Source organism: Stigmatopora argus, chromosome 1 (assembly GCF_051989625.1).
Source record: "Stigmatopora argus isolate UIUO_Sarg chromosome 1, RoL_Sarg_1.0, whole genome shotgun sequence".
In the NCBI taxonomy this organism is placed as follows: Eukaryota; Metazoa; Chordata; class Actinopteri; order Syngnathiformes; family Syngnathidae; genus Stigmatopora; species Stigmatopora argus.
In genome coordinates this window covers 22,197,140-22,211,398 of record NC_135387.1, presented here as the reverse complement: position 1 = coordinate 22,211,398, position 14,259 = coordinate 22,197,140, and the positions used below count along the sequence as shown (strand labels likewise).

The window sequence follows — 14,259 nt, the reverse complement described above, 5'->3', positions numbered from 1 at the left end:
GGGCCAACTCCAGCTCAGCAGAAGACAAAGCGCCAATTAGAATTTTAATGATACAACAATGATAGGACTATTACTCTTGTTATAAGAAAGGCACCAAGGCTCACGAGTGCTCGTTTATGATTCTGATGCATTTGAAGTTCAATAAACCACATGCAAAGGACACATCGGAGCTTTTTTTCTTTCATTCATTTTCCAAACTGCTTATCCACACAAGGGTAGCGGGGGGTGCTGCAGCCTATCGCAGCCAACTATGGGCACCAGGTAGGGGACACCTATATTCGGTGGCCAGCCAATCACAGACTCATCGCATCTATTCTGTAGAAATAAAAATTGTAAAACAACTGAAAAGTAAAAAGCAGATTCCCATGATGTAGCAAGGTTTTTATAGATAGTCTAGTAGGTTCCAGACTGTGCATGTGTAGATTTTACAACTGATTGGTACCAGTCACTGTTTTTGTGTGCATCCGTCTAGGATGACGCATCAGTGAGCGGTGAGGACGAGGCCGACATGAGCGAGCCCTCGTGGCTGGCAGCCGACCCGGGAGCGACGTCGCAGCTAGCACATGCGGGCAGAGCAGAGACCATGCGACACAGTCCAAACATTGGCGGCAACAGGGAGGATGACGGTAGGAGTCAGAGTTCCTGTCGTTTCTCTCTCTCTTTTTCCCCCTTCATTTTTAAGATTAAGGTGCAGTTAATTCGGGTATAAAAGTTAGCTGCCTAAACATTTTTATACCATAGAGAATAAATAACTATCCTTCTTGTGGGGGGACTTTAGAAATGTTTGTAAATATTTAATGAGCTCATTTGTCAATATTTGTCAACAACTATCCAGATATTCAATATTAATGACTGGTCACATTATCAATGACTCACATAAGCAATGAAAAGCGATATCTTCTCAACATCTTTTCCACATACTTTCTCTGCTCAGATTGTTCCATTATTTCAATACAGAATGTTAACGTTGCCCCAAGTGTGAACTTAGTTCAGCAAGAGTGAATGGATTGACTGTACATGCGTTTTGCTCTTTCTTTGACTTCTATCAAAAGTCACTTTCAAAGCTGCAATGTAGGATGTCATACTATGTCACACACATGCGCACACACTTACACACATGCTCCCTCTTCAGTTTTGAACATCTTCTCTATACACTTATAGTTGAGTGCATTTTCGAATGTTATTAGTGATGAGTTGGAAGGCTGAGTGGAGAAGCTCTTAAAGAATGATTGACAGCTTGCCACCCACCAGTTAGAAAAAAGAAGAGTGCTTGGGGAAATAACATCTCTGTACCTGTCATATACTGTTTGGGGAAATATCTAGCACACCAGCGGAATTTTAGGATGAGGCAATTTCAAAATAACCTTTACAATATCAATGTAACAACAACAGTCTATTGTAAAACATAGCAAAACTATAATTAATATTTAGACCCCAAAATGTTTAAAATAATAAGAATAAAAACACAAAACAATACTAAATGTCTGCATACTAAAATACATACACAAGCACTAGTTTGCTATAACAGGCTGATGGCTGCCCTCTAATGGCTCACTTGCAACCTACCGGCAACAATAAGTCTGCACTGCGGTGCTAAATCCAACTATAGAGTGCAATCATCACTAAACAGACTTGTGGCATGGCATGAGAACTAATTTGCACCAGATTTCATTTGGCAAAGTTTTGCATCACTTGCATTGCAGTTTTTTCCCAAGATATGTTTTCCGTGTGGATTCGTCATTCTTCGGCTCCAAATTGATGTCTATATGATACCCAGACCTTCTGATGTGCAGATGTTTAATGTGGACTAATCCGGATGATGACTTGCATTACCATACTAGTGATTCTAACAAGGAATTGGAGCAGAGGCGATCACTGGACTGCAGGATTGTGGATCGGCTAATCCTAGGGTATCACAGACAAGTAGTAGCATCTCATGCTGACCAGATACGGTGGTGCCCTGAGATTTGAATTTAATTAATTTCAAACACTGGTGTCTGAAATAATTATTCTTATTTAACAGGCAGGGCTAAAGATAATATATGTATACAGTATATAATGTGTATATATAAAGTATATTAGGGGTGTAACGGTACACTAAAATTTTCAGATACGCTCAGTTCTTTGAATTGTTTGGTTTAGTTAATTTTTGGTACAACAAGGGCAGGAAAAAAAAGAGTCATCATTTGATTATAGCAACATAGTTGTGGTCCGACTTCGTGGTTAGCGCGTCGGCCTCGAGGTTCTGGGGTCGAGGGTTCAATCCGAGGTGGGTCCTCACTGTGTTGGGTTTGCATGTCCTTCCTAGGATAGCGTAAGTTTTCTCTGGGTACTCCGCTTTCCTCAAAAACATGCTGGGTAGGCTGGTTGAACACTCTAAGATGCCCCTAGGTATACGTCTCCTTGTGCCCTGCGAGTGGCTGGCCACCAATTCAAGGTGTCCCCTGCCTGGTGCCCATAGTTAACTGGGATCGGCTTCAGCACCCCCCACAACCCCTTGTGAGGATGAGCTGTTCAAAAAAGGAATGCATAAATGAGTTGTGGTCTGAAACTAGTAGTTTGAACTGTGAAGTTTTGGCCATCCCTGGTTCACTAACATAAAACTGTTGCAAATTTCACTACTACGCATCATTAGCAAAACATTTGCCAAATGTATTTGGACGTGTGTGATCCTCTCTCCGCCAGTATGATGACATCAAGCCGATATTCTGTGAAAAATGTTTCCTCTCCTTCATCCCAGTGTATATGTGGGTCCGTGCTGCATTGCACAAAAGCGGGACAGCAGCCAGCATGTGACCTCCTTCCCCTGCGACCGCCACATAGCAGCGGGATGGAAAAAAGAATGAGGATGAAGAGGGTCAGGAAGAAGGGCAGAGCTCGTAAAGTCCATTAAATAAGAAGAGGAGGCAGGATGGCTTTCTGGGTTTTCATGGGGGTGCTGGGTATTCACAAGCATTTGGATGGAATCATTGTCAAATTACTCTGCACTTCAGCACATTTCCCCCTCATTTTTTAAATAAGCAATATTTAATCAATTGAAAATAATTTGAGGACTGTGTTAGGAAGAATTCTTACTCTTAAAATAGCCCGACATGAACATTAAATAAGATTCAATTCAATTTGTGTCACAAGTCTTCTAATAATGCTGCTGTCGACTACTTTGACTTGGTTTGCTCATCTGAGGAACACTCAAAAATTCCACTAATATTGGTTTGGACTAAAGTTTCAGAATGTAAAGATAAATTTTAATATGTTTTAAATAGGATTGAACTCGCTAGCGTGTTCATGTTTAAGTTTCATGTGTTCATTACTTTAAATATGTGTAAACCAGGCATAACATCTTTACATCAGCTTTAAATATGATCACATTCTTCAAACTCCTTTAACAGTCATTCTTCTTTGAAGTAGGTAAACCATAAATCTTCACACTTTGTATGCATAAGCATGTTGACTGAAACACACTCATTCAGATTATACGCTGAATTCCTATCATTAGTTATGTGAGTACCTTTGCACTGTGGACATTTTATGGCGCATTGATCCACAGTACTGCAGTTATTTGTCCTGTAGGAACTCCACATTGTGTAATGTGCTATTCTATACCAGGATGTACTCTGTAACCTCCACATCGTTGTCAAGGAAACCTCTCCTCCCATCTCTTGTGAGACGCGCACACACATCCACCCATTCTATAAGTGATAATGTATACTCAGTCTGAGTTTTTTTCTCTCCGAGGTCATCCCTTTGAGTGGAAAATCTAGATCCGCTGAAAGAACGTCTTTCTTATCAAAAAGGGAAAAAACAAGAATATTCATTCCTTTTATATCGCCATCTATTACTCACAGTATCATCAACATTTAATGGATAGAACATTTTGAAGCCTGAGAAAGGAAAGCACTATAGCAGATTGATAAGTGTAAAGACGCCAAAAACTTTTTTGACCTGGAAGTCTTTAGAGGAGGTTATCAAGTGTAGAAGGTTTACGTTATCTACAAACATACATGTGTACATGTTCTTGTCGAGAAACTGTATTCACTACTATGTAGTAAGTAGGAAAGTATGCACTGTGAAAGTTGACGGGAAGTGTTCAGTGATTGATTGATCAAGCCTGAGGAGTCAGTGGAGTTGTTGTTTTCAAGGTCCAAAGATGTGTGGGTAGATACAATATTCGTGTGTGTGTTTGTGTGTGGGAGTTGTGTGGCGAGGCAAGGTCGAGGGAGAGAGCAGCTCGACAGTCTGGGTCTTTGTCTTTTTTGCTTACTGTGTATTGTATGTGTGTGTCTGTGTGTGTGCCTGTGCGTGTGCGTACGTGTGTGTGTGTGTGTGTGTGTGTGTGTGTGTGTAGGCATCATTTTGATTTTAACTATTAAAGTCAGGGATGAGAGAGTTGTAAACTGCACACTAGAGTACATGTGAAACTGTACCGGGCACTCAGAGTGGAGTGATCCTGACCAAACCGAGTCGATGTCACTCAGTCTGGTTTCTTATAAAGTGCCATCTTCCTGCATTGTGATGCATGGTTGAACAAAGGAGACATCAGTCACTTTCATGGTCTTATAGTCAACGAAAATGAACTAGAATTGAGATTGAATTTAAAAAAAAAAGATGTAACATGGAGATTTTAATTACAGTGAAAAGGTCTTTTGTTTTAGTCTTTGTCAATATATCCCATTCATAAAATTATAAGGTGACTTTCAACGTTTTCAGGTTTGAACACTCATTTGGGAATTGTTCGTAGTTATATTGTGTTGGTCCATGGCTCCTGCCAGTTGCTATCACGCTATGATATTGAGCCTCGTGTCACTGACTTCAGTCAGTAATGTTTCTCTAACTAATGTCTGGTGTGTCTAATCATTTTGGTTCAAATCCAAGTCCAAATCACTTCTGTTAGTTGCTCTCATGACCAATCAATAAAAGTCTGTCCAATACAATATAGTTTGCATATGACAGTTGCACATAAAAGCAATTGAACTGAAGTAAAGTGGAATTTTTTCAAGGGTCCACAAAAGCCACAACTCTGAAAGCCCACTTGAGAAGTTTGCGGAAAATAATTAAATGGCCACAATTTTGGATGACGAATGATAACGTACGTAGCTTGGATGTAATCTCCATTGCTGACTTGCTGTCACACCAAAGCTTACATGTTTCAGTTTGTGAAACCATTAAAACCATGTGACTAAATTGTTTTTGCTATGTTGCAAAGTTTTACACCTGTGGTACTAAAATGTTTTGCCATGCTGTTTCTGCTGCCGTATACTGTTGTCATATTGCCGGAAGACTTCAATGTTTTCCTTGCGTGCTGGCGCCAGCATTCTTGTGTTTGCTACAGATCACAGAAAAACTGTCATTATTGCCAAAATATTGCTCATACTTTGTTGTGTTATTGCCAACTTTGCGGTGTATCGCTTGACGGCAATTGAATTCCTGACACATTTCTACAATGCGCCGGTTGTCAGAATCTTACTGAAATCCTGCTGCTGTTTTTTTTGCGTAGTTGTTGTGACCTTTATTTAACTTCTGACATTAAATGTTGTTGATCACAATTAATCTCAGTTGCATGGTGGGAGTTGATTCTAAATCACCCCAGTGGATTTTGGTCATTATAAGTAAAGTTCTAGGTGAGTGCTTTTGGCACAGATGCTGATTAAAAAAAAGGTGGCCCAGCGGGGGAGTGGTTAGCGCTTCGGCCTCACAGTTCTGGGGTCCAGGGTTAGATCCCAGGTGGGTCCTCACTGTGTGGAGTTTGCATGCTCTCCCGGGGCTTGCGTGGGTTTTCTCCGAGTACTCCGGTTTCCTCCCATACCCCAAAAACCTGCAGGGTAGGCTGGTTTAACCATCTTAATTGCCCGTAGGTATGCGTGTCATCGTGAATGGTTGTCTGTATCCTTGTGCCCTGCAATTGGCTGGCCACCGGTTCAGGGTGTCCCCTGCCTGGTGTTTGTAGTTAGCTGGGATAGGCTCCAGTCGCCCCTCGCCAGAAAATGAATCAATGCTGATAAGACATTGAATTTACATGTAAACGACAGCACTATTAATTTCAGTGGTTTTATTGCAAAAATACAGCGATAGCATATACTACTTTTATCTATCAATGAAATCATTAATTAATTTTGTTTGAAAATCGTATAGCAGATGGTACCTTATCCGAAGGTGTTACGTAAAAGCACACATATCCACAATACAGTCATACATAAACGCACACTCAGTGTGCTTGTGAAGTAGGTCATAAGGGCAGTGTCGAACATCACTTCTGCAAGCATCTTAGCACTCCCACAAATAGGATACACACACACACACACACACACACACACACACACTCATACACAGCGTAAGAATTTTTGGCACTAACGTTCAAGAAATGGTGTTGGGGATGGGTGTTTGTGTGTGCCTTGTGTATGTGTGACAGCAAGGGTTGCATTCATGACATGAGTGGCACTTGATGGTGTGTAGCTATAGATGGCTCATTTATATTAAAATAAATATTTTGTAGATTATTTAACCTGATGTCAATCTTGTCTTTTTTTTATTTGAGACCATGCATGACCTACCTGCAGTTGATTGCCAAATTGCCGCAATGTCATAGAGATAATGTTTCACATAATGATGCATGCTGTTTTCATGGCGTCATGCTGTTGTTTTGTTTTCACTTTATAAGATTGTCTTGGGAGTCCCCGTCTTGTAATGTCTTGTCGTACCATCTTGTCATGGTTTTGTATTGTCAAAGTGATGCAGCATATTGTGGGTTGTCATTGTGATTTGTGATTGTGGTGTCATGTTCTGGTGTTTATGCAGCTTGTCTTATCATGTATTCATGTTGCCAAATTGTTTCACCTCGGGAAAGCCCAAATAACATGAATCACAAGCCCTAATAACATAAAACACAATCCCTAATAACATAAAACACAATCCCTAATAACATAAAACACAATCCCTAATAACATAAAACACTTTGTTATACATGCAAAAGATAATGTTTTTGGCTGATCGGGCTGTAATTTAACGGTACAGCTAGATGACGATGTAAATAGGGAAGCTACAATTGTGCCAGGCATAAAGCCAGAGACAGCGCGTTGGCTTCTTACATAGTATTAGTTGCGGGACAGAAAAAAAAATCCTGGCAGCTCTGACAAATAAAAATGGTTTCTTGTTATACCTCTGAGATTCAGCACTTAATTATTGCCACCCTGTGCACTTTTTTAACCTTATCTCAAGGTCTGTATCTTTGTGGATTTCTTTTAATTCACGACATTTACATACATAGACTCCATCTCAGGTCAATGACAAATTGCCTAGAAAAAAAAATACATACAATTTAATGGTCACATATCAATATCTTGGTGCACTTAACCAAACAGTGGACAATGAACCGATAATGCAGGTTCTTGCAATGTGGGAGGAATATCTCATTTTACCATTAAAAAAACATGACTTTTGTATGATATGTTAACAGTGATAGACAGTGAGCATAGCATCTTTGTCAGTTATGTACCATCCCGCACCTTGGCACTATTGACTATGAGTGTGGCTGAGGGACGAGTAGAGAGCTGGTGAGGGTGGGCGGGGGATTCCGTTGTCATGGCGATGCCAGGCAGGCAAGGCGGCCGAAGAGGGATGGCGGCGCCTCCCAGGGTGTGGCACGGTGGAGCCACCGAGCGCCTGCCGGCAGCTCGTGCTGCTTCTTAGCGAGATAATCCATTGTAATCCCGCGCTGACGTTGGGGGCGGGGCAGGTTGCTGCAGCATCTTCCCGGTACTCATTTCCTGGGATGTGCTGAGGTAGAGGCACTGAGAAGAGGGGGTGCAGTGAAGGAATTAGCATCTGTTAACACTCTCACCCCCTCAAGGGGGGGCCGAGGGGTAGGGGGAAGCCTCAAATGAAGCATGATGGACGGATGACCCAATCAAGCATCCCCCCACATCATCCACGCACATATTCCTCTATACTTCACATCTTCTCTTTCTTTCTCCTTTTCATTCCCCTCATTATTTCTGCTTCCACCCCTCTGTCATTTTGCACCTTGTATTCATGCCCCCATCCCTCTGTTGCTCCATTCTCCTCTCCTTCCATCATTCATCCCTCTAATTTCTTCTTAGCTTTATCCCTCCATCATTTCTCCCTGCATTCATCCTACTATTTTATACTTTCACTTCCCCCTTTACTGAATCCCACCATTCCTTCCTCTACATCTCTTTCTTTGCATCCATCCTTCCCCCTACATCTCTCCATTCTTCTCTCCCCTTTTCCTACTTTTATCCTTACAGTTCCCCCTCATTTTTCTGTACTACTTCTCTTCATATCCCCATCCTTGCATTCATTCCTTTACACCCTTCCCCTCACCACTTCCTCCACAATTTGCCCTTCTCACCCCCAGAATTCCATCTATAAAATGTGAGCAGTACCCTTTTAATGTGGTGCTGCCTTCAGGGCCACTGGGTTGACGGGGCAGGGTGAATGCTAATATTTTGAGAAATGTATTGTCTGTCATTTCAAGTTCAAGGATCTGGGGCTTGCAGATGTTCACATCTGGAGGTCACTGTGACGTCCGTCCGTGTGATGGCATGATGCTAGCGTGCTCAGAGGGCGAGGTCATATGATGCACTCGCCATTCAATCACACAAGGCATCCTATTCACTAATACGCATGCACATATAGACAACACAACACACATGCCACATTGTGCCGCTGTGAGGCCAAAACTCCAGTTGTGAATCACTGGCTGTGTGCAGGCCTCTATGTCGTGGGGTTTTCCAGACAGAAAAAAAGGTTTCATCATGTGGTAATGATGTATGGAGCATGTAGAAAATTCCCCCCCTATTTGCAGTTTATTATTCACTCATTTTCATTTTCTTTTGTGGATTCTACAAATATTTATTGACTGAAAAAAATCACCTGTATTTGTCTTTTTCCCCATTTTGCCACAAGATGCTTCTAAAGCCCTGTTTGAAGAGTTTTGAAATTAGAACAGTGATTGTGGCAAGGAATTATGGTAAATGATGCATCCTGACTAAGAGTACAGTATAGTAGCAGAAAGAAGACTTGTTGAGAGACCATGCTTATTATTGACTGTTGTGACACCTTTGTGTGTGTGTGGCATGGGTGTGCCAGCAGAAGCCAGGACCATGTCATGTGATTGATGAAGTGTGTATCGTAAAAGAAGATTTGTGTTGGTCGCCTTGCGCGTTAATGGTGGAACATCATATGTACATGTGAAGGCCATTGAAAACACTGCAACCTCACCTTTTATCATATTGGGAAACAGTCATCGGTTAAAAATTAGGGTAGATGTAATAATAATAAATTGTTAAAATGAATAATTATTATTTTTGGAGGTATTTCTCACAACGTTAAGCCTTCTTTTTGCCAGTCTTTCTAGGTTACATCAATTGCATCTCCTTATATTGGGAAAATGTATTATATATGTCTTTAGTAACAACGTTTTGTGTCACATTTTGTCATCCTCACTGAGGACTCACTTGAAAAACAGCATGGCAAGTGTTCTTGGGATGAAGTTTTATGCATGCACCGGCGACACCACCTGGTCATGGCTTGTCACATCCTCACATCCGGCGTTAGAGTTCCTTTGTCCTAAGTGTCAAGTGTGTACCTGCACCATGTGACTATAAGGAAGTTGATGAGAGAGCCACAGGGTTTGGGGGTGGCAGACTGTTTGCTGTCCCCATTCATTCCTCATCTTTTAAACTAATTAAATTCTAATAATCATTTTAAAAATAAACATATTCCTACATATAAAGACTCACAGGTATATGAAACCACCCGTGAGAAACAGAGAGCACATTAGAGCAATCACTTATAGTAGAGTCAAGCTTTTAATGGAAATTAAATAAAAATAATAGAGTCCAATTTGTGTTTCAGTTTGTCTGAATTCCCACAAGATACAAAACAGTCAGGAGAGAGGCAATCACGAAGCTGGGTGATTAATGCCTTTAACTGATGTCATCGTTGCCATCCTTTTCTGAACCGCTTACATTACCATACTTGGTTGGTTTAAAAACAAACTCACCAGTGTTTCAACATGTACATACACATAGATAGATAGATAGATATAGACACACACACACACACACACACACACACACACACACACACACACACACACACACACACACACACACACGTACACAGTATATGGTAGTATGAAAAACCTAAGCCTTCCAGACAATTTTCATTCTTTTTTATATCATATTTTAAAACGCATTCTCTGTTGGATTGGACTAACAGATAATTTGTAAAATGCATGTAATGTATATATGCATATATATTGATGTATATGCACATATATACTAGTATATATACATATATACTCACACACTTATATATCCTGTAAATACACACATACTGTATACATATATACATATCCACACCGACATAGTACAGTACACATTAAGTATACATATGTACTGCGTACTGTGTATGTAAATGTACATATTTCTCCACCCTTCCCCCATCATCATCCCGTAACCTCCTCCCCCCTCAGCCGTGACACCTCTCCCTTCAAAGCCACCCCCCACCCCCACATGACCTCTTTCTCTTGCTTGCCCAGCCCAGCAGTCCTCGGTATCCATATCTATTCCTCCTTCCTGCATCCCTTCGTTGTGCTTCTTTGCATTACCATTTCAAGTCAAAATTATGCATCATTCTATACCTGTTACATGTTGAACATATTTACATGCTATAAAGAGACAAAATAAAAAGCGTGAAAAGACAAGCATCAGCACAGCACAGGGATAAATAGCAGTACTACATTTTGAAATTAAGCAGAGGGAGTTCATATTTTAATTCTAGTATTTTTCTCAAATTTTTGTTGTTTAATACATTGCTGCAATTTTTTGTTTTTCCACGTGCTTACATCACTAAAATTAAATCAACTAATTAATTCAGGTTTAAGTCAAATATTAGTCATACAAAAATCACTTCTCACATTCAAACAAAGAACTAAAGGGTGAGAGTTATTGGGCCAGCCATCTCTACCATTGATTTTTTTTTTCAGGGAGTTGGCAACCCTAGTCGTACTTTTATAGTTGTAAAAGTACTGTCCATCTTTTATTGTCACACATTCCCTTTTTAGCCATCATGCCACTCATTTTTTCTATCACTCAACTGTCATCTGATGTTATCCATCAATCTGTCCTGTCCTTCAACAGTCTACTTTTCACATCCGTCATCCCTTCATCCTTCTCTTTCTACCATCCATCTACATCCCATTCATCCACCACGAAGGCTTTACAATTGTCCATTAAAGTGCATTATGATGGTGGCAAGAAAAGGAACAGGTTGTGGAATGACAATGTACTAGATGCTGTTGTGTAATTGATGTAAATGTACATGTGTGTATAAATGTATGTATGATGAATGTTAATGTCCTGCGACCCTCGTGAGTAAAAGCAGTGCAGATGATGAATAAATACACAGTAGGCCTATATACACCACTATATTGCCAAAAGTATTCGCTCACATACCGTTTAAACAATTCATAGTCCATAGTGTTGAAAATAACATTTATCCAGGTTCTGCAGCAGCAATAGTGTCAACTCTTTTTTTAATGCTTTGCACATGACCATCCATTCAAAAGCACATGTTTTAGGTGAAATACTGATTTCAATAAGAAGACCTGAAAGGAAGAAATTATATTGGTCAAACCTGACTGAAAACATGACCAGAAATGCTATTCCTCTTCTTTCTTTCCAGACGATTCATCGTCCGAGAGCGGCAGCGGTCTTCCCACCCTCACCCCTCCATCTTCCTCTGCCGCCGCCATCGTCAGGGAAGCTGAGGTTGTCAACGGGAATGGTGGCCCCCTCCCGCTAGACTTCAGCACGCCCACATCTTCATCCTCTGAAGACCATCAACCCATGAACCTGAGTGACCCATGCCCCCAGAGACCGCCCCCGGGAGCCACTCACCTTCCCGTCACCGTGTCGGCGGCAGCGGCAGCCCTGCTCGGCGCCTTGCATCCCAATGTACCCGAGGAGCTGCGCAGGAAGTACCCGCTGGCCGCCAAACCTCCCCTGGCTCCTCATCCCGCGTTGCCCGTACCACACGCTTACACGCATGGAGGGGAACTGCGACTGGACCGTGACTATGGCAGCAAGGTAAACAACTATAAAGTGTTTTCCAACTTTGGTTAACCCAAGTCAAATATTTTACTTTACAACATTTTCACGGTACCTAACAAAATATCTTGAAATAAAATAGATCAAAACTTATGTTAACCCAGAAGCTACTAGATATAACTGTAACCCTCCATCATTTTAGCGCTTTCAGCAAAAAATGCAATATGATTTTTTTATGCGTAGATTTGACTTGAATACTGATTCAACATCTTATTACTAATATTTTGGCGTGTGTGTGTGCGGATGCCAAGTCTCCTGTGTACAGCTCCGGTGGCAGTTACGACAGCATTAAAATGGAAACGAGTGCCGAGGACCTGAGCGCCAGTCGTCTCGGCGGCCCCGTTGCCCCCGATGATGACGACGATGAGCATGACGAGCACGACGACAGCGACAAGATCAATGACACGGAGGGCGTCGACCCAGAGAGATTGAAGGCGTTCAATGTCAGTGGGTGCGGCTACATGATGGTGGTTTATCCAACAACATTGCCATGTGCCGTTCCATCCTCCAGATGTTCGTGCGCCTGTTTGTGGACGAGAACCTTGACAGGATGGTCCCCATCTCCAAGCAGCCCAAAGAGAAGATCCAGGCCATCATTGAGTCCTGCAGCAGACAATTTCCGGAATTCCAAGAACGGGCCCGCAAGCGGATTCGCACCTACCTCAAATCCTGCCGACGCATGAAGAAAAACGGCATGGAGGTACGCCATCTGTCTTAGTACTAGAGACTGTATATTACATGCTGTTTTCCATACCCCCACCGTACAATGGCACTGAACACAACTGATTGCACCCACTGGGCAATGTATACATGCGTTCTTGATGTGCCAAGAACTGCAGATGCCAGCTGCACATAAGCCTGCCATATCTGCTGTTACTCAGCAATTATAGTCTTTCTAATGCATCCCAAAATATTCCTTAAAAAGTCAGTCATAATGGTGAAAAAACTAGAAAAGCAACATTTAATGATTAATGTGCCCATACAGGGAAAAAAAATAACGGACACACTACAGTACAATACAATCAAACAATGGGAGGATCTAAAGTCCTTTGTTTGTACTGATTTTGTAGTATAACCATAGTATATCTCAAAACCATATGTCATTATACCTGTTCAATGTTATCATTAAAATGATGCCTGATGGTGTAGTGGTTCACTCGCCTGACTTTGGTGCGGGCAGGCACGGGCTGAATTCCCTGGAAGCAGTATAATTGTGAGTACGAGTGGTCATTTCTGTGTGACCTATGGCTGACTGGGGACCGATCTGGGGTGTAGTCTGCCTTACACCCAAAGTCAGCTGGGACAGGCTTCGGCAATGCGAGTGCAAGAAGAATAAATGGTCCTAGATAAGATTTGTTGCCATCTTGTGGCGAAAAGCAATACTTTCTGTTCGTTTCCACCCACAGACACGGCCCACTCCACCTCACCTCACCTCCGCCATGGCAGAGAACATCCTGGCTGCTGCTTGCGAGAGCGAATCGCGCAACGCTGCCAAGAGGATGCGCCTGGATGCCTATCACGTGAGTCACCACTATTATGCAAACATTTTCATCAGAGGGTTCCAAGTCTACACTAGACTATTCCATAATGTTTGTAAACCATAGTTGCAACACTAGATGGTATAAAAGTATCGTAAAAAGGTCCATCAAAAATGGAGTCTCAGTTTTCGAACACAACTTTTTATTCAGACAAAATTCGTATGGCACAGTGACAGAGCAAATTAGGGTGAGGGAATGACCTATAGATTAACAAAAAGGAACCATAATTAAATATCCTCCCTGCCATTTTAGGATGAGCAGATCTCGCTGGACAAACCCTCCAGCGGCACACCAAGGGAGCCAGCATCGCTCGTATCCTCCGCCTTCTCACTGGCCGCATCCACCTTCTCCAACCAAGAACCGCAGGTCTACATCAATGGCGCCGGCCTCAGCTACGGTTACCGTGGATACCTGGGCCTGAGCGGCACCGTGCAGCATCCCGTTACCCTGACGACCGCCGCACAGAGCAACGGTGAGGAGCATAGCTAGTTCATACAAAAACGGTCAGTGGGGCGATAATTGATAAAATTGAGTCAGTTGAGAATCATATGGGAAAAAAACATTTCACCATTTTTTTTTTAATTTGGGGA

General features: G+C 41.9%; 1 protein-coding gene across 1 annotated transcript in view; it reads left to right on the top strand.

Annotated features, from left to right (window-relative positions):
- LOC144081793 (nucleolar protein 4-like) overlaps window positions 1–14,259 on the top strand; it is a 28,355-nt gene that overhangs the window by 8,429 nt on the left and 5,667 nt on the right. The window contains exons 3-8 of the mRNA XM_077608469.1: window positions 473–626; window positions 11,707–12,110; window positions 12,383–12,574; window positions 12,643–12,831; window positions 13,538–13,651; window positions 13,922–14,141. Coding sequence (XP_077464595.1) covers window positions 473–626; window positions 11,707–12,110; window positions 12,383–12,574; window positions 12,643–12,831; window positions 13,538–13,651; window positions 13,922–14,141 — 1,273 coding nt within the window. The remainder of the gene's footprint in view (window positions 1–472; window positions 627–11,706; window positions 12,111–12,382; window positions 12,575–12,642; window positions 12,832–13,537; window positions 13,652–13,921; window positions 14,142–14,259) is intronic.